The sequence below is a fragment of the Patagioenas fasciata genome, chromosome 1 (genome assembly GCF_037038585.1).
Source record: "Patagioenas fasciata isolate bPatFas1 chromosome 1, bPatFas1.hap1, whole genome shotgun sequence".
In the NCBI taxonomy this organism is placed as follows: domain Eukaryota; kingdom Metazoa; phylum Chordata; class Aves; order Columbiformes; family Columbidae; genus Patagioenas; species Patagioenas fasciata.
Genome location: NC_092520.1, coordinates 163,701,943 through 163,727,376, shown reverse-complemented (window position 1 = coordinate 163,727,376; position 25,434 = coordinate 163,701,943). Strand labels below are relative to the sequence as shown.

General features: G+C 36.6%; 1 protein-coding gene across 6 annotated transcripts in view; it reads right to left on the bottom strand.

Annotated features, from left to right (window-relative positions):
* Positions 1–6,746: 6,746 nt before the first annotated feature.
* The window catches only part of PTPRQ (protein tyrosine phosphatase receptor type Q), a 131,271-nt gene continuing 112,583 nt past the window's right edge, over positions 6,747–25,434 (bottom strand). For all 6 annotated transcript variants that reach the window (XM_071799539.1, XM_071799542.1, XM_071799547.1 and 3 more), the window contains 9 exons: positions 25,234–25,315; positions 20,051–20,141; positions 18,557–18,633; positions 15,948–16,082; positions 15,710–15,835; positions 13,429–13,577; positions 11,580–11,715; positions 7,820–7,943; positions 6,747–7,537 (listed from right to left, as the gene is read on the bottom strand). In XM_071799539.1, the coding sequence (XP_071655640.1) occupies positions 7,500–7,537; positions 7,820–7,943; positions 11,580–11,715; positions 13,429–13,577; positions 15,710–15,835; positions 15,948–16,082; positions 18,557–18,633; positions 20,051–20,141; positions 25,234–25,315 (958 nt within the window). In that variant the 3' untranslated portion in view covers positions 6,747–7,499. The remainder of the gene's footprint in view (positions 7,538–7,819; positions 7,944–11,579; positions 11,716–13,428; positions 13,578–15,709; positions 15,836–15,947; positions 16,083–18,556; positions 18,634–20,050; positions 20,142–25,233; positions 25,316–25,434) is intronic.

Below are 25,434 nucleotides of genomic sequence, written 5' to 3'. Positions count from 1 at the left end.
AGTGATGCCATCCTTAGTGGTTTTTGACAATCTACTGGCCATCGGGGTTTTTTGGGGACGATGTTGATAGGAGAAAGAATTTGGCAGTATTACTTTGATGGTGTTGTTGGTTGTGATAGAACGTGTGCAAAGACATTTTGGGAGAAACTGCTTTACCTGCAGAGGTCTCAAATATAAATAGATGGGACACATAAATGTTAGGTAAGAAAGTGGTGGCTTATTTTTTTGTTGTTGTTGTTTTGTATGTGTTTTTTTGCACAAGGGAGAGAGTGTTCTTAGGGAGCTGAGAAACACAACAAAGTGATTTGTTTCAGACATGCAAAGTTTGTGAAAACTTGGAACTAAACACAGATTTTCTCCCACGCTAGTGCAGGACCATGTTTCTCTGACTGCCAGTTGGCTCTGGTACTGATGTCAGAGATCCATTCTGGTTTCAGAGAGAGCACACAAGTATGCAAGAGAGGAATGTTTGTCTCGTTAAGTTTTTTACATAGTAGAGTTGACATTATTAATCTCTATTAACCAGCAACCTGATATGTCCCCAAAACTTGCTGAGAAGTGCCACTAAAGGATAGAAAGAATTGGAAGGGCAAAAAAATAGGGAAAATCAAAAAGTGATAAATGCATTTGCCTTCTTGAGCATTCAGTCACATTCCTAGTGTACAGTATATTTAGTAGATATACTCTTACTATACTCTTACAATAATGGCCGCCCCACTGGAAGCAGGCATATTTTTGAGGAATTGCAATAATATGGCCATTTTCATTGAATATTTTTAATCAAAGTGTCCTCCTGGGGGCTGTTTTATCAGGACAGCTCTGTAGTTTCCTAAGACAACCTGTAGCTATGCTAAAGTCAGTATTTCCAAATGCCTATTTCAAAAGAGAGAGGAAAAAAAAAAGAGACAGAAAGGAGAGAAATATATCAAAACTTTTAATGCAAACCATGAAGAAGATAGTATGTCTTTTTAAATTTAATGTTCTATTAATGCCAATTAAGCAAAAGGTTTTGCTGCTCAGTGTCCTAAGCAGCAAAGGTAAGTTCTTGTGACATACTCTTCTCCACACAGGGATTCAGACAAGGAATATTTGCATAGATGCTACCTTACCTACTGAAGACCTCATTGAAGCTAAACAAATTCGTACCTTTGGTACAAATGGTAAATTTTATTTAGAAGCTTTCCTCTGCTGAATATCATATTTGGCAGATAGCTGAGTTGTCTAAGCTCCTGTAGCTAAAGCCAAGAGACATAAAGCAAATTCGCTTTTATTTAGGTGTGTCTCTCTTAGACGTCTGTTCTTGATCTGGTGTGGACTGTCTCTGCTGTTTGCCTGTGTCTCCCCATTGACAGTGGGAGATGGTTGGCTTAAAGAGAATGAGTAACTATTATGCAACTAAAACTAGGCAAGATCAATTCAACTCTAGCACAGAGGAAGATTTAAAGCGTTGATCTAGACCATATGAAGGTATTACACCTAAGAAGAACATCAGACAAACCACAGATAATCACTCATGTTTAGTGTTCCAGGCATAATGTCCAGATTGGAAAGGTGTTTTTGTTTGCCTTATTGCACTATGCATAGGCTGTTAGTTGCAGAACGGTAAGTAAAGGTTTCTGTGACAGCATTAGCTCTGAATTTTCTTATCCTTAGTAGAGAAAAACTCAGATTAAAATCCTACATATAAATGTCAGTCAGCCTTGGGATCATTTTCTGGGCTCCCTGACTGGGAAAGTGCCTTGTCAGATAACATTCCTGTTCTCAAAAGGGAGTAAGATTACATGGTAGGCAGCCAGGCTCCTCAGGTCAACTCCTTGCCCATGCCTTGAGTGCAGTATCATGTTATTGCAGTTCATTTAAGAATTCGCTGCACAGTATGCAAGTGCAGATTCACACTATGTGTATTGTATCTGTAATACTGACAGAGAATTAGTAGAATTCTGTAAAAAAACAAATTAAATGGACCTTTTGTGAATCCCAACAGATGACCAGTGAACAAAAAGGCACACAGTTCCGTAACTGTTATGTGCTGGATTCTGAGAAAGGGATTACCAATATATTAATCAAATTAAAAGTAGATAGATTTTATTTATCTGAAGTCATCCCCAGCTGATGAGTACATGCAGACAGCAGACAGGGAGAGAGAGTGACATACAGCTTTAATTACTTTTCTGCTTATGCCTCCATTAGTGGGACAAAGTCCCCTTCTCTGTCTATACTCTCTGCCCATGTTCTACACTTGTGATGTCAAAATATTTGTTTATGTATTTAAGATTAGCGAAAAAAATTGACTAAATAGAGTCCTTTGGTTCCTAGCACTAACTTGAATCACAGATGATGGTGTCAGCTGTTATAAGAGGTGTTTTCTGTATTTGTGTTTTTCAGGTGAGCTAGGGACATTTTCCAGTAAAGCTTATTTAAGTGCATTCCTGTATGGATACCAAAAGTGTCCTATATCTTGCAGTGTGCAGCTCTAAGGTAGTGTTGTGTTGTCCCAAATATACTCTGTGTGTTCTGGGTCACACTTCCTGTTCAGCAGGCTTCATGGAATTCAGCTGTGAATGGTAGAGCTTTAGTTGCATATTAAGTTTCCAGTATCCAAGTATTCTTTTTATAACATTCAGAACTCCATCTTCATCAAAATATTTCAGGAACATCCTTGTAAAACTTCCTTCAGTCCATTATTGACTGTAAAGAGTACTGGAATGGTTTATTCATGATTCCAGTGGATAGCTGGGTGCAGCTGTCATCCTACAAAAAGGATCGCCCTGGCAACACCAATCAACAAGCAGAGTAAGATGATCCAAATATAATTGAAACCTTCTAAATGTTGTCTTTCAACTGAAATATAGAGGCACAGCTTCATCCCAAACTTTGCCTCATGAAGTAGGATCCACGAAATGTATCATAGACATTGTTATTCACTGCTGAAAAGCCATTGATTTTCAGTTTTCTTTACATAGTGGAATCTGAGAAGGGGCCTACATGATAAGGGAGCTGTGAGAATAAATAATTAGAATAAGTAATTAGTTCAGCATTGTTTGGGAAAAGTTATTGGGAAAAGAGAATTGCCATGCAAAATATTAAACATTGGATTCGTCTTTCTGTCTTCAGCTGACACTGAACAAACACCAGTGCTAAAATTTATATCAGAATTTATTATAGCAGTAGGGGGAACTTCTGAATAGGAAGCCAGTTTATGCCTATAATTGTATCCAGTGCCTATGCTGCAAAGACATGCAACTGATACCACAGTTCAGCTCTGAGATCAGCACAGCACTTGTCTTGTACCTTGTGACCACAGCCTGAAAGAGAACAGGGCAGAAAATGTATTCTGGGCAAGAGCTAGTGCAAAAATGCAGCCGATATTCCATGATGTCATCTGCAAATGAACTCATAGGGAAAGGGACAGGCAGAAGGTTTGAAGTAAGATCACTGCATACCTTACCTGAGAATGATGAATGCCTGTAGCTCATGCTTGCAGTTTTTGAATCCAGATGATCCATATTACCACTTACAATTCCTTCTAATATATTCACAAATAGACAAGCAACACAGCATTAGGAAACAGAACAAAACAAGAAGAACAATGTTGGAAGGACTTGTACTTTCAAGACCATATGTAAGAGTGGTGACACAACAGTCATGCAAGAGTGGTGAAATAGTGGATCACCTTTCAGTACATTTTCTCTGACTCAGTTCCTTAAAATCAAAACTGACAAAGAAATGTCTAACACTGTGTGTCAGTGGTTTCCAGTTACTGTGCTCAGAGCATTGCAGGTTTTGCAGCATTGAGTGGGTACGTAGCTTAATTATAAAACAACCCTGAATTCATTATTGCCATATATATATATATCCCCTAAAACAGGGAGATAATTGGACACTTCCATAGTTCTTAAAACAAAAATTAATTTGGATCTATTTTTATTGTTTCTCTATTTCCGTGGATAGATAATGATCCTGTCTAATGATTAATATACATATAATACATACTCTGAAACAGGTACTTCTCAAGTTTTATTTTAACTTGCTGTCAAAATATTTTCAGAAAAAAATATCTTCTGCCCACATGCCTCACAGAGCATTGTGTCCTGAGTCTCTGCAAACTTATGTCCACATCCAGGAGGGATGTAACTTCTGTATGCAGCCAGGAAAGTGCAATGTCATGTTACCTTAGTATGAAATACGATTGATTCATTGCTCTTTGCTGCTTTATCTCAATAACTGCATATGAACATACTTTGTATTGCAGCAGCACACAGATGGTATTATACAGATTAATACACATTCTTAATCTTTTATACAATATTATGAAATTAAATTACTGGATAGCTCCGTGTATACAGTAAAAGCACAAGTTTGAGTGCACAATTATTTTTATCAAGTCCTTCAACAGTTAAAAAAACCCGTTTAAATTCAACATGACTGTGATGTTCTACTTTCTATGACTTTTGTAAATAGAACAGATCAGCTTTCGAGGGCACTGACAGTAGCCTCTTCTAATGATATTAAACAGAAATGGTTATACATTTATTTTAAAAACCTGTTTCTTCTATGTGTGGAGATATATCAGTCCCTACAGAAACTGACGGATAATTTAAAACAGTATGACCTAGTTTCAGTACAATTGGAATAATCCTATAGAATTTGTGTATTCTTCAGTTTTTACTAATTTGGTTTCTAATTTTGATGATAGATTACACTATATTACTAGCACCAAGAATGTGTAGAAAACTGAGTGGCAAAATTAAAAATGAAAATGGTGTGCTACTTTATGTATATTATATACATTCTTAAAATAGCAATTGGACAAATTCTGTTTGCTTCCAGCTCTCCAGGTCTGTCTGCAGCACCACCATAGGAGCCATTGCATAGGGGAAGGAGGGCTGGAACACAAGAGACTATGTGGAAATTCTTCCTTCATGACTGTACAGAGGTCTAGGGGATCTCCTGAGACACAGCTGCTCCCCTATCCCTCTAAATCATTGGCAGGCACACAAGAAGGTCAGTGAACTGCTGCTGTATTTATATGGAAAACCAGTTTTGGGGGAGAATTGCTTGAAGATATTTCTTTCCGTGACTGTGTATCTTATGACTTGTGGTCAGCTTACCCTGAATATTGGATTTTACCCTAAAGACAACATAAAATGTGTCAAGGTAGCACGTACCAGATTGCTTACATCAAATTGTATAATAAACTACTTGAATTACTTTTCAGTTTTTCACTTTGCCTCTAGAGGAAAGAGAGTCACATATTTTACTAAATTGTCAGCTAGGCATGCTACTGAATGTCATGTTTGACTGCAGCCAGGTTCCCTAACGGAGGATGTAGGAATCTTCATCATGAAATATTTTATAAAATAGAAAACACTTAAGCACATTTGGAACTTCTGGAGTTCATCTGTAAGTTGTACAAGGCTTCTTAGCTTTTTCCTTGAAAGAGGAATGAACACATACAGATATTCCACCATTGTGGATATAAGATAATAAAAGATTATGACTCTATAATGTCAATTTATCACAGCGCTGCATGTACAGCTACCAAGTAGAAATACAAATAATGAAAAACATCTGTAAGTCCCTATAAGCAATTTGTCAGAATACTTTAAAGTACATGTATAATAAATGAAGAACACTTGTTTCATAGGAACCAAATGAAACTAAAGCTGTACGGAATGCTTTGCCAGAGACTTGAACAGCTGTGGACATCACCTCTCTCTCTACCCAGCTTTAAAAGGCATTGTTTTCCTTTTAGCTTGACAGGTGATGTTTACAGTACCATCAGTCTTCCTGAGAGATAGATTGCCCAAAATATCCCTGTAGACCACTTCCATCTCCTGCAATGCTGTCTTTTGATTTTCATTTTAGATATTTGGCACTTTCCTCACCGCATCATCCTTACCAGCTTCTAAAAAGACACCAAACACCTATCGTCATTTACTTAAGAAAAAATATCATGTGACATGCTGTATAGCATTGTCTGTCTGGTAGCTACAGTTAAGAGATGGAAAAGTTTTGTTCACTCACTGTTCTGTTCATAGTGTGCACACACAAACACACTCACACACACGAATCTTTCGAGATTCTAAACAGTTTTGTCTGACTTCCCCGAGCTCAATGCCTCAGCAAGGCTATGGATTTATTCTGTTTGAACAAGAATATATGATGGCAACTCCAAAGTCTCTTTGCTATTATGTTTTGCATCTCAGATTAAGGTCACAGCTTTAGTATTATTCAGAATGATACATTTCTTTCCACAGAGAAAAACTTTGCCATTAACCCTCCCCCCCAATAATATCAATTGAATACTGTCACTTCTGTGTAAAACTTGGGCGCACCATTTAAATATCTCTTTATAGTCTTCCTATTCTATCAGTTCTTTGCTTCTTAGATAAGAGCTTCCTGCTTTTTTCATTTCTGTTTCAGATTTGTTCCTGATAATGATAATCAGTGAGAGTCGAAGATATTTTATTTTACTAAATCTCTGAATATTAGTTCCCATACTTTTCAGTGTCTATAGTGATTTGCCAAACCTGAGAAAGGAGCAACAACTTTTTTACTTGACAACCTTGAGGTAGAAAATATATTGTTATTAAATTCTGAGTAACCTTTCAAAATACTGAGCACTGTTATATTCAAGAAATATGAATGTGTTATAAACATTCTATTACTCAAGTCAATCTAGCATGCATTACAATGTGTGATAAATTTGTAGTTTACTTTGTTTTATCTGCTTTTAAAAGTAGTAGGAATGTACAATACTTTATTTAGGACTGAACATATGCAATCACCATTGTATATTTAAAAATAAAACAACCCGCTGATCATAGGATAGTTTAAATAGCCCCAAGTGTCCCTGAAGAGCTACTGTGTGCTGTGTAAAAGCTGAATAATCTTCCTTATGTCAGAAGGTGACTCTTCAGCTGTTCAGGATCACAAGCTGATATGCTACCACTTGTAAAAAAAAGAAGATTCAAAACACAATAACATACATTTAGGTAAAAATCACTGTGATGGTATTGGAATTAATCTGCAAGAGCTGACAACACTGAAACCAATCTAGCAAGAATGATTCAAGGAACTGTAACTTTTACTTAAAACCAAACCACAAATAACACAGCAAATTCACACCAAAATAAATTCAATGAGAATATGAAATTTTTACATCATATTTGGCTCACTTTTCTTCTTTTACAAAGATAACTGGAAAAAAGAAATATGTTCAAACGCCCCTTCTATTTAAATCTATACTGAATGCAGTATTTGTAGATTGCCAGAAGTGCAGTCTGTGCAAAAGTACTCCAAATCATTATTTCTTCGTGATCTGAATAAAATACTTCAACATATTTATGAAGGCACATTGATAGAAGAAAAGCTGTTTCAATTGTCTATGTTTGCTTTGATCATCAAAATAGGGGAATTCACTTTGGCCCGTGTGCTTAGAAAAATAAGACTTTTACTTTCAAAGTCTCATTAGCCTTAATATTTAGTCTTGGTATTTACATTGTAGTTTCTTCCCATTCAAGCTCCACATCACCTACAAAAGAAACAGATACATTACATTAAGCTGCCTTGTAAAGAAATGTAACTAGTGGCAGACAACTGCTTTGGCTAAATTTTAAAGATCTTGCAGGGAAAGAAGTGGAAAGTTTGAGAAATGACTATTACCATGAGTGAGACTAATGGGCAACAAAATACTAGAAAATTACACTTCTGAAGCCAAAAAATTCATGTCACAGTATTTCTTTATGCTTCTTAGTCTGGACAAGTCAATGTACCTGCTTTGAAAAAATATTTGAGACAATCTACCTCTCCTTACCTTCCATGGCATCCAGAGAGTCCATCTTTTGCAGTGCTGAATAATTCACAAAACATATGGGCTGACTACTTCCCTTGCTTGCCAGCAGATCCAATACACATTGATGCAAAAATATATATTGTGCCTGTAAGATGTGAATTTAAAGATGCTTGATTAGAAGAAAAGTGTAACTCTAATACAAAAAAAACCAACCAAACAAAAAACCATATATATATATAAAACATTTAGATGTTCTCGAAGTAACTGCAGTTTAACTAAGAAATCTCAATGCTTTGATGATATCATATATGCCTGATCTGATTTCATTCATTATGAGGCATAATGCATTAAAATTTGTCAAAACACGTTAATTCTTTAGCCCAGTAAGATACATGGAATTAGACTAATCCTAACTGAGACTAATATTTTGTTCCACAATTTTCTGTAAAGGTTTCTTCTACAAGAAGTTGTTTAATTACTTTTGTCACTAGATTCTGACTGAAGAAACTGAACCACATGAATGTAATATTTAGATAAGAAAATTTTCCTTTTTCTAGCACAGAGAAAACCAGCAGGGTGCACTCAAATGCAAAAGTTCAAGTAAAACTACATGTTCTATGAACATGCACCATTGCTAAGAGTAAAAAACCCACATTATTTTTAGTGATCCTTTTGCACTGCAGCATAATTTTTAACAGATTATAGTGCAAAGAGTAGGCAACTAAAGTTAATCTGACACTTCCAAGGACATAAAATAACTCTAGGTAATGATTGCTGAATAGAGGGGGTAGGTAATGTAAGAATAATGTAAGAATGAAATAAAGTAATGAAAACAGAAAATAAATGGATTGTGGGTATCTTCACATAGGAGAAGTCTGTATGAAGTATGTAGATGCAAAAAATGAGCCAAATCACAAATTCTTTTGGGTTGGAAAGGACGTCTTGAGATCACCTAGTGCAGCTTCCACTGCTCAAGCTGGATCAGCTAAAGCACATTGCCCAGGACCCTGTCCAGATGGGTTTTGAATTTCTCCACAGACGGAGATGACCAAACTAACTTGAACTTCCTAGACGTTTGCATGGGTAAATAGTATGTGTACTTTTTCTGCTCAACAATTGCTATTGTGTTTTAGACCTGCCATCAGTTTTCAATTCAAGTGTCCACGACTCATAAGAGCTATTTGTTTACATGGATATGGTTTAGGGTCACAGCTCCAGAGCCATGAATAATTAAAACAGGCTTTCACAGGCCCCTGAAGTACACAGGATCATTACACTTTTCCATAGCTCATTTACTGAAGCAATAGCATTACTTCAAACTAGCCTTTGTACTTGCTTTGGCAAGGTGATAAACTTTAACAGATCCACTGGACAAAAATGGATTTCTAGAACAAAGGTCTTAAGTTTCAGTGGAGTTTGGTTATTCTAATTCAGAAAGCAGACTCTGAAAGCTCCATAATCTCTTGCATTCATACAGATACTCGTCGGCAATGAAAATTTTTCTGGTTTTGCCAGGGGAAAGTGAAGCAGGATACCTGGGGAATGTATGTGTGACCAATTATTTTCCCAGTTGCAGTTAATGACATTCTTAATTATTTGAAAGTCTTTCTACAGTTGGTAGTGGGAGACAGAATAAAAAACTTCACTAAAGTTTAGGTTGTACGCTTGTAGTCCAAGGGCAGGTCATGGTAACATACAGGCCAGCAGGCAGAGTACCAGGATATTGAAATTATATTTACATTACAGAAGCAAATAGTGTCTGGGTACATCGCCAGCTGATGCAACTTGATCACCCAAGCTAATTCAAATTAATTGGATAGTCCCTCACATATTTTTGATCCATGTGAACCAGCACTATCTCTAATGTCCAGGTGTGTTTCAGGAGTTACTACAGACTATGGGTCACTTCCTGTAGAAAGCCTGGATGTGGCTATGCAGAGATGTTTAATTGGACAGATGTGGGCCATTCTGTGCCCACTGGCTACAGTAACAGAGGGTAACAGAGAGTGCCCCTGCTGGCAAAATGGGAACTATTTTGAAGCTATAATCAAGCAAAAAACAGGTCTAAGAACAACTAGTTTTAATTTATTTTACTCATAGATCTTACAGGCAGTTTGATTGAGGGATCTCTAAACTGAGTTCTGGGAAGGAATTGCCCCTCTGTTCATTTCTTCTATGCTGATCACATAAAATCTGAATTATAGACTACTAAACAGTTTTATAACAGAACTGCCAGACTAGTTTGACTACTGAATCTGCCATAAAACTTTACAAGATTTGGTTCTCTTTGAGCAAGTTTTAGTGCTGATCTCATTTTGTACTTTTGCAAACATGAGCTAGAAATAGCCTGGTTAGAGAATACCCTGTCTCAGGATTTTGCAGTTAGCATATAGATCAATACTTGATCTGCTTGGAATCAGAACTACGAGACCATCATCTTGTATTGCATTTTGGCACATTGTTTACCAGCCTCTGCCAAAACATGCAAATGAAGAGGTACACAAAAATAATAAAAATGTACATTGATCTTATCAAATGTCTTACTATTTTAAGATTTTATTTTGGCCTTTGCCTTATTTTCAGATTATTCAGTTTCTGGTGAAAAGTGTGAAATGGCAACCAACAAAAGTATTCCCAGAATTCATGATCACAGTAAAGCCCTGGCAATTGTTTAGCTGCATCAAGACTTCAAAAGGAAAAACTGAAAGCAATTGGTAATTGGACAGTACCTTACAAGACACAGCATGACACATTATCACCAGAAGGTCTCACAAAATCTTCTGAAGTGCTGTTGCTAAAGGGAGGTTAGCCTCTCTTTGTACATCGACACACTTTTCTTATATTCTGACATGATATAGAAGCATAGAATTGCATTCCCAAAGGAACAAGTCTCCTTGCATTAAAATCAATTGAAATCCATCTGTCATATGGAAGTTCATCCTGTAACTGCCCACCCACATTGAGAAGCTGGTAAGTCCTCCTGTAGACTCAAAGGGTTGAGGCAGCAGTCTAGGGTTAGATCTGGCCTGCAGGAGACTTATGGTCAGAATCCTTTTGCAAAAGGGCTGGATTTCTATTCCACTGGATGTTAAGGATCAGCTTTAAATTCTGCTATTACTCCTTTACAAACACCCAGATCTCCAGGTACAGCAGAGGGCTTCTTTACTAGCAGGTCATCACTAACTTGTATCCATACTCACTAAGTCTGCCAGAAATGTGCTTTTTTAGACCCATAAACCACCATTGCCTTTATTTTGCGAACTCCAAAGTCTGTGCTTAATTCTGTCCATATGTGTTATTTGATTTGAAGCAATTTAAAAAGAATCAAGGAATCATTAATGAGGTCAAAGATACATGAATATTTAAATGTTTGGAGGACTGTGCTACATATATGTATGTAAAAAATACACATAGTATAGTAGTAAATAAAGTCAAATTGTGTAGTGCATGAGGAAATCCATTTTTTATTTAACAACTGTTCTTCACCTAGAACTCGAACTTTCTCAAAATCTGAGAAATTATGATTTAGGTTCTAAAAACTAAATTTCTCAACAGTCTTTTCGGCACTTGTCAAAGCTTTGCTGGCCAAATATACTTAAACAGATAAAAAGAATACATTTGCATGATGCTTGAAATCCAAATAAAAGCAGGATTTGGTAGACAATGTATTAGTTGCCTGATTGTTATGAGCTTTCTAGTCTTATTTTGTAGGAGATTAGATGATCAGATGACTGATTTTTAAAAAGCAGGAAAACAGAATGGATAACTATATAAATCTTACCAGATTCTGTACCATACACATTCTTTCACTTCTTAATTCAGCTACAAGTCCATAGATATCCACAAAATCATGGTCATTTATATGTTGGGTTAAATGGTCAAGTGCAATATAAACACCTGTTCTTCCAACACCAGCACTGCAAACATAATACACAGGATAAAATAAAGTTTTGTTTTGTTTTTAGTATAAAATATTTTCTTAGAATGTTCTAGTTAAATTAAGTTTATTGTGAAAATAAAACTTTGGAAAAAACATAATCTTTTCCAGTATTTTCTTGTGTGTGTGTGTGTGTGTGTGTGTGTGTGAACATCTCTTGAGTCATGTTCTGATTCTGATTTTAGAAAGGATTGCATCAGACAAATGAGATATAATTAAAGCAAGCCTGTAAAAGGGGAAAAAAATGCTTCTACAGCTTTTCCGTGAATTTTCTAGAGCTCACTAATTCAAAGAAAATAAATCACAAGATTTTGTGAAATTACACGCACCTGGATTCTGTGATGCTTTTGGTGTATGAGACAAAACAACAAAGGATCTAGCAAAACATTTAGAACAAAATACTTTTAAATGGAGGAGGTGTGTGCAAGACACTGGTAGCTACCATTGGTTTATTTCAAGGTTTGAAAACAAATAGAATTTTCTCAAAATAACTGTCTGGCTTCTCTGCAGTTAGTGTAATAAATGCAGCGTATATCACTGCAGAGTATATCACTGCAGATATTCAGGAAAACTGTAGCAAAACTCTCCTGAATCTGCAAGATCTAATGAGTAGAAAGTAGTGAATGAGCTTTCTGGATGTGGGAGCACGTACTGCCGCTTTGTAATGCTGGGAATTTGAGCACAGGTGGAGTATATGGCCCATGCTGACCCCTTAAGGTATCTGTGTTCGGGAAAGGGAATGGTATTCATGGCAGAGGGGCCCTGGGATATGTAAGTGTCCTCAAAACATTAAAAGTTTGTAGTTCTCTCCCATAATAATCACTCTGGTCCTTGCAGTAGAGGAAAATGTCAAACCGTCAATAATGGTGTCAAATAAAACAAGGCTGTATTACCCGTTGTGGGTGGCACCTGTAGGACACTGAGGACAAATAAAAAGAGCTCCCGTGCATGATAACTGGACAGTTAGGAAAGAGATTAGTGGCACCAAACCCAGCTTTTCCTTCCACGCATTTCCAAACTCACACACCGAGTGAGAAGGAGGCAAAGAATCAATTGTATAGCTCTGAATCCAGATCACTATTTTGGAGTGCACCCACTCATTTGGTGGAAACACTGACCTGCATATAAAATGCAGACACACTCATCACCTTCCTGAAGACTTAGCCTTCCCCACACACTTAATCTTTGAAATCGCTATTTAAGAGTGTTGAGTATGAAATCAATGGGAACTATGACAGCTGAACACCTCTAACCATCAGTCCATTTATTTGAGAATCTAAATATAGATTTTAGCTGTTTACAGGCATTCAAACTTGAAATCTGGCATGTACAAACCCTTATTCCTGTTTGTCATTATCTGTGGCTCCCAAATAGTTTCTTCTTCTTCTTTCTTCTTCTTAAGAAAATTTCTTAAGTCTTTTTACAATAAAGAGGAAAATTGAGATAAATCCAGCAGTACCTTATGGTAATTGTTCAAGTAACTATTTCACTGACATCACCTCAATGGGATTTCCACGGATGGAAGAACAGACACACTTTGGCTAAGGACTAAGGAGCATGGCTAGAAGAACCCTCACTACTGTCCACACTAGAGCCATATCTGTGCACTCAGTTTTCATTGTTCTTGCAACTTCTTCAAGCATTAATATACACTTGAAATTCTACTAAACGATGATTTGGTGAATATGCTTACCTGCAGTGAACCACCATCGGTGTATTATCATGTGCTCGACTTGCACGGATAAGTTTTACAAAATGGATAATTGGTGCAGTAGTTTCAGGAACTCCATGTTCCGGCCAAGAAGTAAAGTTGCACTGCCGCACCATCATGCAGTCCCCATGCTGAAAAAATACAAAATAAGACCGTTTTAAAAGAAAGAAGGTGACAGAAGATCAAGGAAGCTACATATAACCTTCTCAGCAATTTCATGTAAGAAAGAAAGTCAGAATAGTTTAGTAATTGTAATATGTATCAAGACATAATTTGTCATGCACAGATCTTCTGGCAGGTTTTTTAAGAGATGGCATCAAGTCCATCCTTCAGGAAGTATTAATGACTTCAGCAGTTACTCTCCATTTCACTTCAGTCACTGTATCAATGTGATTTGTAGATACAGGTTGAAGTTTCTATTGCTCATTTAGAAGTTTAGTGAACTGGGATGACAAATTTATTCAGGGAAAATCAGCCATTCTAGGATTGATCTAATGTAGTAAAGGGAAGCACACATACATTGTTAAATACAGATCTATTTTTTAAGTGTTTGATGCCCTCTCAATCAGAGCAGCAGCAATAGTAACTCAAAAGCTGGTTATTATCTGATACCTACATTAATTATGAAGGACATAAGAATAAAAGCATTGTGTAATGACATCAGCCTGTCTAAACCACCAATATCCTGTGTCCAACAGTATTCAAGGAAAAATCTTAGGGAAAATCATAAAAACATGACAACAAGGTATTTATAGATCCACAGAATATTTTTTCCATTCTTAATAGTTTATGACTTGTGAACTGCCTCGGACAGAGGTGGTATCTCAACATTTAATAGCACTTGTCAGAATTTTCTTCTACTAATTCGTCTAGGGTTTATGAAGCCCTGTAAGTTTTTAGCATTCACAATATTTCGCAACAAGTAGTATCACAGTTTAATCAACTGTTGTATAATGAACCGGTTCCTTTTTTAAAAAATTTCTTTTGAACCAACCTCTTGATCTTCTCATACTGTAAGAACCACTGAACAACTGTGAATGATTATGTGTAGTAACTACTTTGGGTCCATATTTTTTAAATTGGCCAACATAAAACCAAAAGAGAAGTGACTTTGCAAGCAATATGGCAATAATTGTGAATAATATGCCTCATACATGCTTTTTACCTTCACTGGAAGATCATCAACAATTCATCCATTTGTGAATGGAAGATGATGTACAATCTTGAAGTCAGCAATATGGCACATTTAATGACATGCTTATAAAGGACACAGCTTCTTGTTCAGGATAGGTCAGCTGGAGTAAATGGATCACTTAGTCAATTCAGGTTATGTTTTGTTTTCTTTTCAGCCTTGCCTTGGTTAACACAGGTGAATTTATATTTTGCTGTCATGTATTTTTACTCTAAATAGTCCCTTTCCCAGTCTTGTGTATGTCTTATTTAAGCTGAAAAAAAAATTAATCTTCCCTCACTCATTTTAAAATGTTCAGTTGTCCTGTACTATGTGCACAACATATCCTTATGGGGTGACCACTGAGACAATCCCTGATTTGCTATGTTCCTTTTGTCATGTGCACATGCCGCAGGATGGTAATGCATGTATTTGGATGACCAAGCTCAGCTCCCAGGATCTGGCAGGACTACATGCAATGCAGGTCAGTGTTGGGAGTGCAAGAGAAGGCTGACTTCATCTTGGGTCATTACACCCAGATTGCATTCTGAGCCCACCTACTGGTCTGACTTAAGGCTGCTGGGTGTTAATTTTTCCAAAGAGTGGAAATTATAGTTGTGGATCACAAGAAAGATGAACATCTATGCTGTACCCCTACCCCCCTTCCCAGCACAAAGAGTGGGAGTAATACTGATGATTCTCATTTATATTGGGTGAATCTCCTGGGGGTGGAGGCCAATATGACCGGTGGTACAATGAAAAACAGCTGCGCCGCACCAGAGAATCTTGCCCTTTAATCTGAGAGGGATACATTCAAAGGGATTTGTCTGATCCCAGAATGGTTAGGATTACTCCTTTCTAGAAGAGACAACTGAGGTGTCCAAATAGAAACTTCACCTCCCACCAGACCAGAGGTTCAGTAACCTTGATAGGCCCTTCGTAGCAGGTCAGCCACATATCCAAGCTCTTTGTGACAGAAACTGGAGAAAAGAGTAAAATAATAATACTGATAGCTGGGTGGGATGGAGCACATTTGATATTCTTTGAGGTGTTGGATGGATTTTACTAACTCGGTTTCCAGATCTGGCTTACCCTTTCGATTTTTAGATCTCTGATGGTCCAGTCTATTTGAGTATCTTCCATCAATTTAGTAATCACTATATCTCCAAACACAGTAACTGGTTTATTGTCTTCTGGCCAGTACTGATGACATCTTATCTGCAGGAAGATGATTACAAATTAACAGTCATCATATTTCAGTTTTGACAGAAACTACATACAGAATTTCCAATTATATCAAAAGCTGTTAATTGGTACACTGGTAACTTACTCGTCCTTTTTCAAAACATTGTGTAAGCATCACAAGTGTTTTTGCTCTTGTCTCCCACACCATCCTCCAGAAATCGCCCACTGTTCCTGGTAATGGTCCCTGAGTTGCAATAAACTCATTTGGACATAAATAACCCTAAGAAAAAGAAAATATTTAATACATAATGGCTGGTAAGGACAAAAAGAGTTTGCATGTGACTCATAGTTGTGCCTGTAGCTATCATGCCTAAGGCTAGAACCTTCACAAACATACTAAATGAGTTGGCAAAGGCCTGGCTAATCATTGTATGGCAGATGGCCTTGTAAACCTCAGGAAGTAATGGCATTTTTCCACTATGCAGATCAGTTATGAACCAATGTTGTAATAAAGTCTGGGAAATTACATCCTAATAGAAACTTGTTTAGCAGAGAAATTACAGGAACATCAGGTCAGTAATTCCCATTTAAAAATACTCAAGCTTGCACATTTGCCACATTGCAGATCCAGCCAGAGGCTACCAAGAACTGTGTCAGAAAGAGGTCAGCAAAGTAGAACTAAATAGTGCTACGGAGCAGTGGAGCCAGGGAACCCACTAGAGAGTTGAGAGCTAATGCAACCTACACACCCCACTGATGACATTGTCCTTCCAGTGATCCTCAGGAGTCTACTGTTGTAACTTAGGGATGGAGCTCATTCAAACAAATGATCTCTGATAAAAGGTCTTTGAGAAACCTACTGTAGGGGTTGAGTTTTATTTTAATGTTGGCTTCCATTGTTTCATTCATTTATAAATTGATGTAAAACTTTGGGAGAAGGAAGTTTGTTGAAAAAAAATCTGTGTAAATGCTGCCAGTGCACAGGTTTTCATGGATCTGTCTTCTCAAAGAAACTAAGTGTACCCTGCAGAACTCTATGTCCTACAGAAGGTGCAAAATAACAACAATAGCAATAATAGCAATAAATTTATGCTGTAAAGCTAGCAGTCTATAATATTACAGTGTTCAGCTTATTGCTCAAAACAACTGTCACATTGGTTTATAGCACCAGCGAAGCTCCTTGTTGGAATTATAACCCTATAATTCACAGCTGCCTGTTACTTATTCCATCTATAATATACAGAACAGGTGGCAGTGAGAAACTATGTTAATCTTCCCTAGTTTAAGAGTGAAGTGAGAAACTGTAATTCAGGGATGTAAAGTTTACAGTTCAGTTACTGACTTTTTCTTGTTTAACCAATGAAAATAAAAGCAGCATCCAGGTTCCCATTTGTTAGAACTATATACTAGATCTCTTTTTACCTCTTTTTATATGCATGCATGTGTATATACACCTAGATAAATAGGTAGGTAAACACAAACACGTGTTGTATATTTACAGATATATGCATTTATATATTTACACACCTACAAACATGGAAAGTGAGATCATATAGAGGGAAAAACTTTAGCCCTGAGAAATGGTGACATTACAGTTGTTTATTCACTGATGAATGGTGACCTAAAGAGAGATGCCTGTATGCAGTACAGACACAGAAGATCTCAGTAGGGAGCACTCTCTGCAGCTGGCTTTTGCTGCAGCTCTTTGGAAGCTGCTGCTGGTGTTCCCTTCCTAAACCCTGACATGCCAGTGACAGGAAGGGTAAAGACCCGGCCATGCTCTGAGGTGTCTGGTCTTCTCAGCAGATCTGTGTATAGTCCCAGCCTCAAGTAACCACATAGTATGGCTCTTCTTTTCTGCTACCTGTCAGAATCAGGACATTCCATATAAAGTTAATAAATAGCTTTTGCTAATGAGAAAGAAAGATGCTGTTAAGACATCCATTCTCACCTCTATCACTTGTTCCCTGTCAATGTCTCTTAGTTACTTGGTAATAACTATTTCTACTTGCCATGGTATCATCTGTTTAGACTACAGTTGGCATGTCTTGCATTGCGTTTGAATAGTGCTTGAACTCACCTGAGACCACCAGTCACTTCTACAACATAATAAATGCATAATTACGAGTGATACTTTGAGCTTCAATGGGAAAAAATTATACAGGCAAGACAAGAGACAGAAGAATATAGACAAAGAATTTACTGAGAACACAGTTAGAAAATGGAAGGTCTAGGAAGAAAGCTGAGGTTTAGAAGTATAATACTTGTTTCTTCAAGAAGCCTATTTTCCTTCATCCTGACTTTCACCACTTAAGGGGCATACCAATCCCACTCACCAAAATTATTAGCCATTTCTGTCAACTTTCCAGTTCAGTTATCTTTACATTGTTCTGTTCGTATATAATTACTTCAACTTCTGAACCAAAAGACAAAATAATACTTGTCTCTAAACAATTGACCTCATTGGGAGTTTCACTATTGTCTTTAATGATAATGGTATGAAAGAACTTATAGAAAGTAATTTGCGGGACAAAGTTTTGATTACTACTGAAAATCATTGCTTAGCAATGAAAATAGGATAATTTACATTTTTAACTAATCACGTCCAATGCCACAGAAGTCACTTGAACCATGCCATGGCAACAGTAGTCATAGTGAACGAAAGGAAAATTAGAATACTGTACTTGTGAGATATTTTACAACTCTTCTACCAGAAAACAAATACAGTAAAAGTGTGAGAGACTTTCTACTTACAGACACATAGCTGGCATTAATGTAGTCAGATCCAGGAACAGCAGCATCAGGCATCAGTTTTACTCTGTTGTTATTATCTGTTAAGGAAATAAAGTCTATTTAACTAAAAGATTTGTTAAAAAACCATAGGCACATGTGACAAGTGTTCCTGGAGTGCTAAGAAATCAAAAGTAATATTGTTGTTAATCTAACAATAGCTGACCTAGCGAAAAGCTAATTTAACCAATTTCCGTTACTGTATGGTCATCCTTTAATGTACCAGACATATTTTAATATATTTTTATTGAAATTGCGAATATGACAAACCCTCAAATTTGATGTGTATATGGGAGATCCTCTGCCTAAAGGTATCCAGCGTACTTTAAATCACGCTGTTCTAGCACCAACGTCCTCCGTGTAAATCAGACAGCAGGGTCAGGGGTCTGGCAGTCTCTCCTGTGTACTTGCTGTCCAGGTCACAGCTTTGAGCCATATCCTGACACTTTTACATACTTTTACATCTTTTACATATGGTAAGTTCATTATTACAGAAAAAAAAAAAAAGATTGAGCGTTTCCGATTTGGGCCTACGGTGTATATGCAGAAATGACAAAACCCAGGAAAGCTATCATATGTGAATCAGTAAATGTTGAAACCAAACATTCCAAATTTTGATGTTTGGTGCTCAACTCAGTAAAAAAAATTAGCATACAAAGTTAAAGATTTATGAAACTCCTCTGTTTGTATTTAATTGTGAGTTACAAATATAATGTTTTAGTGACTGTGACTTAGACTACATCTTGAAGAAGGCAGTAGATAACAGGAACAGCTGCTCTGAAAAGTTAATAGCACAGAATGTAGCATTATTAACCAAGGAATTCCATGCTCCCCATCTCACATCACAGCTAATGCCTAAAATAATAATGACATTTCTTGTCTTATTAACTGAAAAATGAAGCAGTGTTGAGTACAGAGAGACAGACTCCTGTCTCCTGTGATAAAATCTAGCCTTGGCTTATAAGTTATCATACAGTCACTCTGATCTTCTATGGAACCTTTACAGCACATGTACACATATCGACAAGAAAGCACACCCAGGCTCCTGAAGTAGCTGAAAGCACAAACATGTGGATTTTATATGTTTTTTATAAAAATTACTTCTCACTAAAGAAAAAAAAAAAACCAAAACCATAACAAAACAAAAAAACCCAAGCAAAAATGTTAAAGAGTTTGTTACATGGCTTGAATTACAAAGCTAAGAAACTTGTGAGGCTACAGTTTCTTGCACCTGCATGTTAAAGTTTGTGAGAGCAAGTTGAAAGCTACTTGCAAATAAAACTGTCTTTAAAAAAACACAATGAAAAGACAGATTACTTGACAGAAAATTATTTCATAATGTGGACATGATTGTTCTGCCATTTCAAAGACAGATCAAATAAAAATACACTTGCATTCCAAATATATGCTGCACTATCGAAGGTAGAGATTAAAACAGATGTCAGTAAACAGACATACATGGCTTTATGTTTGGGAAACGGTTCTTAGACCTGTTCCAAGGCAGATCAGCATCAGTTGAAGCAAGGTCTTCAAGAAATTTGGGAAGTTCCTGTAGAGAAATAAATGTTTGTTGGCAAACCTTTGCATTTCACCTTCAGTGAATATACAGAAATGACACAATCACTCCAGTAAGAGGAAGAATTCTTTAGTTCTCCAACAGCGTACATTTCTAAGAACAGCTGGACGCACTACAGAGCATTCCACCTCACTGTCAACCCCAGTTACACAAGCAATGTTAGATGCACTGCTGCAGACAATGCTGTCAAGTTGAACAATTAAAGCTTACATGAACTTTCACCTTTACAAGTCTGGATAAAGTCAGCCCCTCACCTTTGGTAGTTCTTTTCTGTCTCTTCATGAAGTCACATGCTCAGCTAGCGTGCCCTACTGACTCAGCCTTACTCTTGGATAATGTCTTTTCCTGACTCCTGTAGCTTGGGAGAGTTCTTGCCACAGCATGAGAACTGATGAGAATTTAATTAAGTTGAGACAACTGGCAATTAGCTATTTTTCATGGGACTGTGTGTGAAAGGGGTGGGAAGAGTTATTTTGGGTCATACCACAGTTTCATAACTGGTCATTACTTCTCCTGCTGGAGGGCAGAGATGGATAGATTGTTTGTATTGAGGAATGAACTTGATGGGGTGTTTGTGTACAGAAACAGGTATAATTTCCAAAGCTGAATAAAAGAGTGGAAACAACTTCATAACTTGTTAATGGAGAAAACATATAAATGTGCTGATCTCCTAGCTGTGATAAGAGAATAGAAAACTCTTCGAAAAGCCAGAATTTAGCCAGGATTTCTAAGTTATCAACTACCTAAATCGTAACAGATTTTCCCTTTGTTTGACAAACATTATTGCAACTCTGTTTCAACATCTGGCTAAGATACAAATGAAGAGATCTACCTATCCCTTTGAATGAGTACGATACAAAATTTTACCACTTGTGCAGAGTAATCCCTTCCAATTTTCCTTTTCATATTAAGAGTTACTCTCTACATGGGCTACTTCAAAAACCGGGGCAGTTAGCCATACTATCAGATTCAATGTTAATTACTTTCAAGTGCTCTTTTGCACAGGTATTTGAGACAATTTGCCTTCTATAAATAAAATGTAATGGGCAATTATTATCAAATAAATAAATAAATGAGAGAGGTAATGAAAAATGCAAAAAGCAGAAGTGTGTTTTGTTTCAGTGTTTTTCTTTCACTGTTAATTCAAATACTTTGCCAGCCTTATTTGATGGGTTTGGACATTAAAAATAATTTAACATGAGCATTAGTGAAATGGCATAATTTAAAAACTTGTGTAATAAACCAAGTCAATAATTCATCTAATCTGATATCCTATTTTGTACAACGGATAATGTCTGATGTATAGAAGAGATCTCAAAACCCTTGAACTCTATTATATGCAATATTATCCCATGAAAACTATATTTCTTTCACCATCTGACAAAAATTCTCTGGTCTGAAGCAAGAGGACTTTACTTCTATAATTATATCCTCAACAGTTTAATTGCAGGTGCTTCTGAACAAGAGGGGAAAAAAAATGGTTTAATGATAAAAGCAAAGGACTTATCAACAAGGGACCTGACTTCTTGTCCTAGCTCTGACATATATTTCCTTTGAGAAAGAATTAAGGGAAGAATTGCAGAAAACAACTAGATGCTCATCTCCCTTTGAAAATTAACAAGGCACTTGATGCCATCCATGCCCTTCAAAATCTCACTAAATATCTACGTTTCCTAGGGATGATTATGCCCCTTCTGAAAAGAAAGTTTCTGACTTAAAATCACCTTATAAAGCACATGTGACCTTACATTTATATCTGTATGTTAAAAATTTAGAAAATAGGTTTAACAAACATGAAGCAAATAGAAAACTAAATGAAAGACTGTAACGTACTGTAGAAAAATATTTTTAAAGGTACTCATTACTTTAAAACCTTGTCTTTCAACCAACCTCTGCCATAGTCAAGGCACATTTCCTTTACCTATTCAGTTGCCTCTTCCTTTTGTCTCAATAATCCCTTAGAAAACTAAAGCCTCAATCCTAAAACTGAACCTGGAAAAAGATCGCTGTTCTCAGACTTCTGTGAATTCCTGTCAGGATTTGATAAGAACAGTAACACACAGCTAGGGGTGGAGATGTTAAAATTTCTCTCATCAGAAAGCTGAAACTCCCACAAACATTCTGTCATTGAATTTTCCATGAAGGAAGAACATAAACAAAATGCCTGTGGCATTTTGCAGGTAGTATGGGCCGCGGGATCCCATTTCATGTGCAAGTCATGTGAACTTCAACTTGCCTCATTTGCCTTACTCTTCTGACTCTTATTTTGCCAGTTAACTACTGTAGAAGTAGGAAAGTTGTACAGTAATCTGCAGTAGAGAGGAAATAGAGAAGCAGATTATGTTGGTTTTGTAATGATGTTTCGACATCTGAACAAGTGCTCAGAAGCCTCATACCAATTATCTGCATCAGTATGGATTTCAGTCTAAATGATTATTTTCAGAACTTGGGAAAACTATTTGGATTCCCAAATTCAATAACAATTAATCACAGAAACCATATTCCTCTGCAGACTCTTTGAAATAATTAATTTGCACTTTGTTTACTGTAGGACTTTTGTGGTACTATGGTGATATTTGAAGGTATTTCACTTTTTAATTCATGAACAGAACTTACCGTAAAACACTTACAGAGTTATTTCTGTTTCAGTAATTTGCCAGTTACTAGCAAAACTTGATTTCCTAAAGGTATTGAAAGATACACGAATCCTCTGAAAAGCTGGAAGTTTGAAAACCAGCTAGGTGGAGCTCACTATCAGTTACTGTGGCTCCCTATGGTTTCTTTAAACTTGTCTCTTCGGATAAGACATGGATCCAGATCCATTCTGAGGTCCACATTCTCTCTTCATGTCTACAACACAGACCGTTTTCACATGTGGACTGGAGATATCCAGGCAGAGCGGTTTGGTAAGTCCATTAACTTAGATGAGACCAGAAATGTCCCTGGATTTCAAGACTAAGTGAAATGCAAAGAGCCACATTTATGCTAGCAAAACTCCAAATGAGGTTTGTTGTCTACAAACTGCCTGTTGTAAATGATCCCTAGACTATTTTACCTATGAGAAGGTATCCCAGAATTGTCCAGGAAGGCTGCTAGCTGAAACAGTCAAAATTCAAGATAGGGAATATACTAACAGTTTACTAGTGCAAATGATCATGTTCTCATGTCTAATTCCTTTTATACTTGAATTTACTAGAATGGAAGCAGTCAGAGAGCCCAGGTAAGCTCAGCACCATGTTTTTAGTTATGTGCTTGAGATATAATGGTCCATGGATTCATATCTTGAGCTCATTTTGCCTACATATATTGTAGGAGCCTTGAATCATTTATGTGAAATAGAGCATGAATGTGGATGGAAACAATGAAGATCACAAGATCTGCTTTTTTGTTGTGTGCGTTGTCTGTTTCTGCACATTTTCATTTCTGATGTCATTTCAAGCACATCGTCAATCCTACTATTCATCTGGTAAGACAGGCACTACAGAGACTATACTACAGATACAGTCTCAATCTGGGACCGGACCTACCCTGCAATTCTGCCTACTCCTGGACATGTCACCTGGGAAGACAACACTGCATTATGGAACATGGAAGCTGAAGATCAGAGAGAAAAAAAATGGAAGCCCAAAGGACATATAAACCTGTTGATTATAAGTTCACCATACAATTCAGTTGAATGAGGCCTTGGTCTCAGTATTTCTCTAAATTTGAAATGGATTGCCAAGACAATTGTTTAAGTTTTAAGGCTTTTACAATTCTGTAAAGCTACGCTAATGTGGGTCACACCTAAAGAAAGTAATACTAGAAAATTTCCAGTGATGAACGTTATTAATATGTGAAAATGTTATTGCTAGCAAAACTTTTCATCTGTTCAGTCATGCATAATATAACTATAATCACTCTTGTTCAAGTAAAATAACACTTCTACTATTGGAAAAAAAGTTATCCTTACTTCATTTCTCAGAGAATTTTATGGTGCTTTTTATTATTAAATCCAGATCAATTTTAACTAAGGAGCATAACAAAAAGCTGTAGGAAATACCATTAATCTTTTCACACTTTTGTTGGTTTTCCCTCAGAGACTGAAATATTATAATCTAACAGAAGAAAAGCCAATTGTTGAGTCTTCAGTTTTGTTAATCCACCTGATCAGCAATTCATGGTAAATCTATAAATCCAGGATACTAAAGTCACTGGAGACTGACAGATTATTTTTGTGAGGGCAAATGACTGTATGTGTTTAAAATAATGGTAAAGACTCTGAAATAGCAAGAAGAGAAGCTATTGTTGAGAGAAAAAAAAAGTATGATAGCCGTAAAAATGTTACTTAATGAAAATAGTGAAAACTTGGAGATTTAAGTTTGAAAGCATACAGGCATTGTATTGTATGTAATACATATTTTGAAAGCTGTTCTCTTTTCAAGAAGAAGGACAGGCTTGCTGAGTTCATCTACTCTCATAAGGAGGTGGAGGCTATTCACATGGAGGTTTTTCTCAGGAGCGTGACAAGTATGGCCTATTATTTATAAAGGAGCAAAAAGCAAAGCACCATGCACAAACTTTTTACTTTCTGCTCTAAAACCTATGAAAGAAAAACGTTTCTGAGTTGCATGGCAGTATAACTGGGGCCTGAAAATTTCACAGAATAAATGTCAGCTGTGTTTCTGAGGTCATCATCACTCAGGAAAATGAACTTATTTAAAGCAGTTGAATACACTTCTCCATATGCTAGAAAACTATTTCTAAATAAACTGTTCTCAGGTAAACTACATATGCATTTCTACATATGCAAAAACCTAAATATGATGGTGTTTGTGCAAAGATCAATGTCCAAAGCAAATGATCTTTTGCTGACACTTTGGTAAATAATTCTGATCAGGTTGCAGCGTAGACTGCAGAATCCAAATCAGTGTAACATTACTTTCTAAACAATCAAACTGGTAATTGGGTATTGATTATCAAGGCCAGAGTCCTTCATGGCCTTGCCTGCTTAAAATGGACATGAAATGTGACACATGAAACGACTGAAGGTCTTGCGATGTTGTGACAACTGCTAGCAACATACCGAAAATTCTTCCTGAAACTTTAGGTTGTTGTTTGTGCAAAGCTCTTCAACATGTTGTAGGAAGGATTTCTTGCTTATTGGCCTGAAAGTAATGACAGAAGAATTAGAAACCTATAGGGAATTTCTTTGTCATTCTTTTTACTCTTATTTAACTGCAGTTTACTAATAATGTTTTCCAGTTCAACAGAAACTAATAGACAC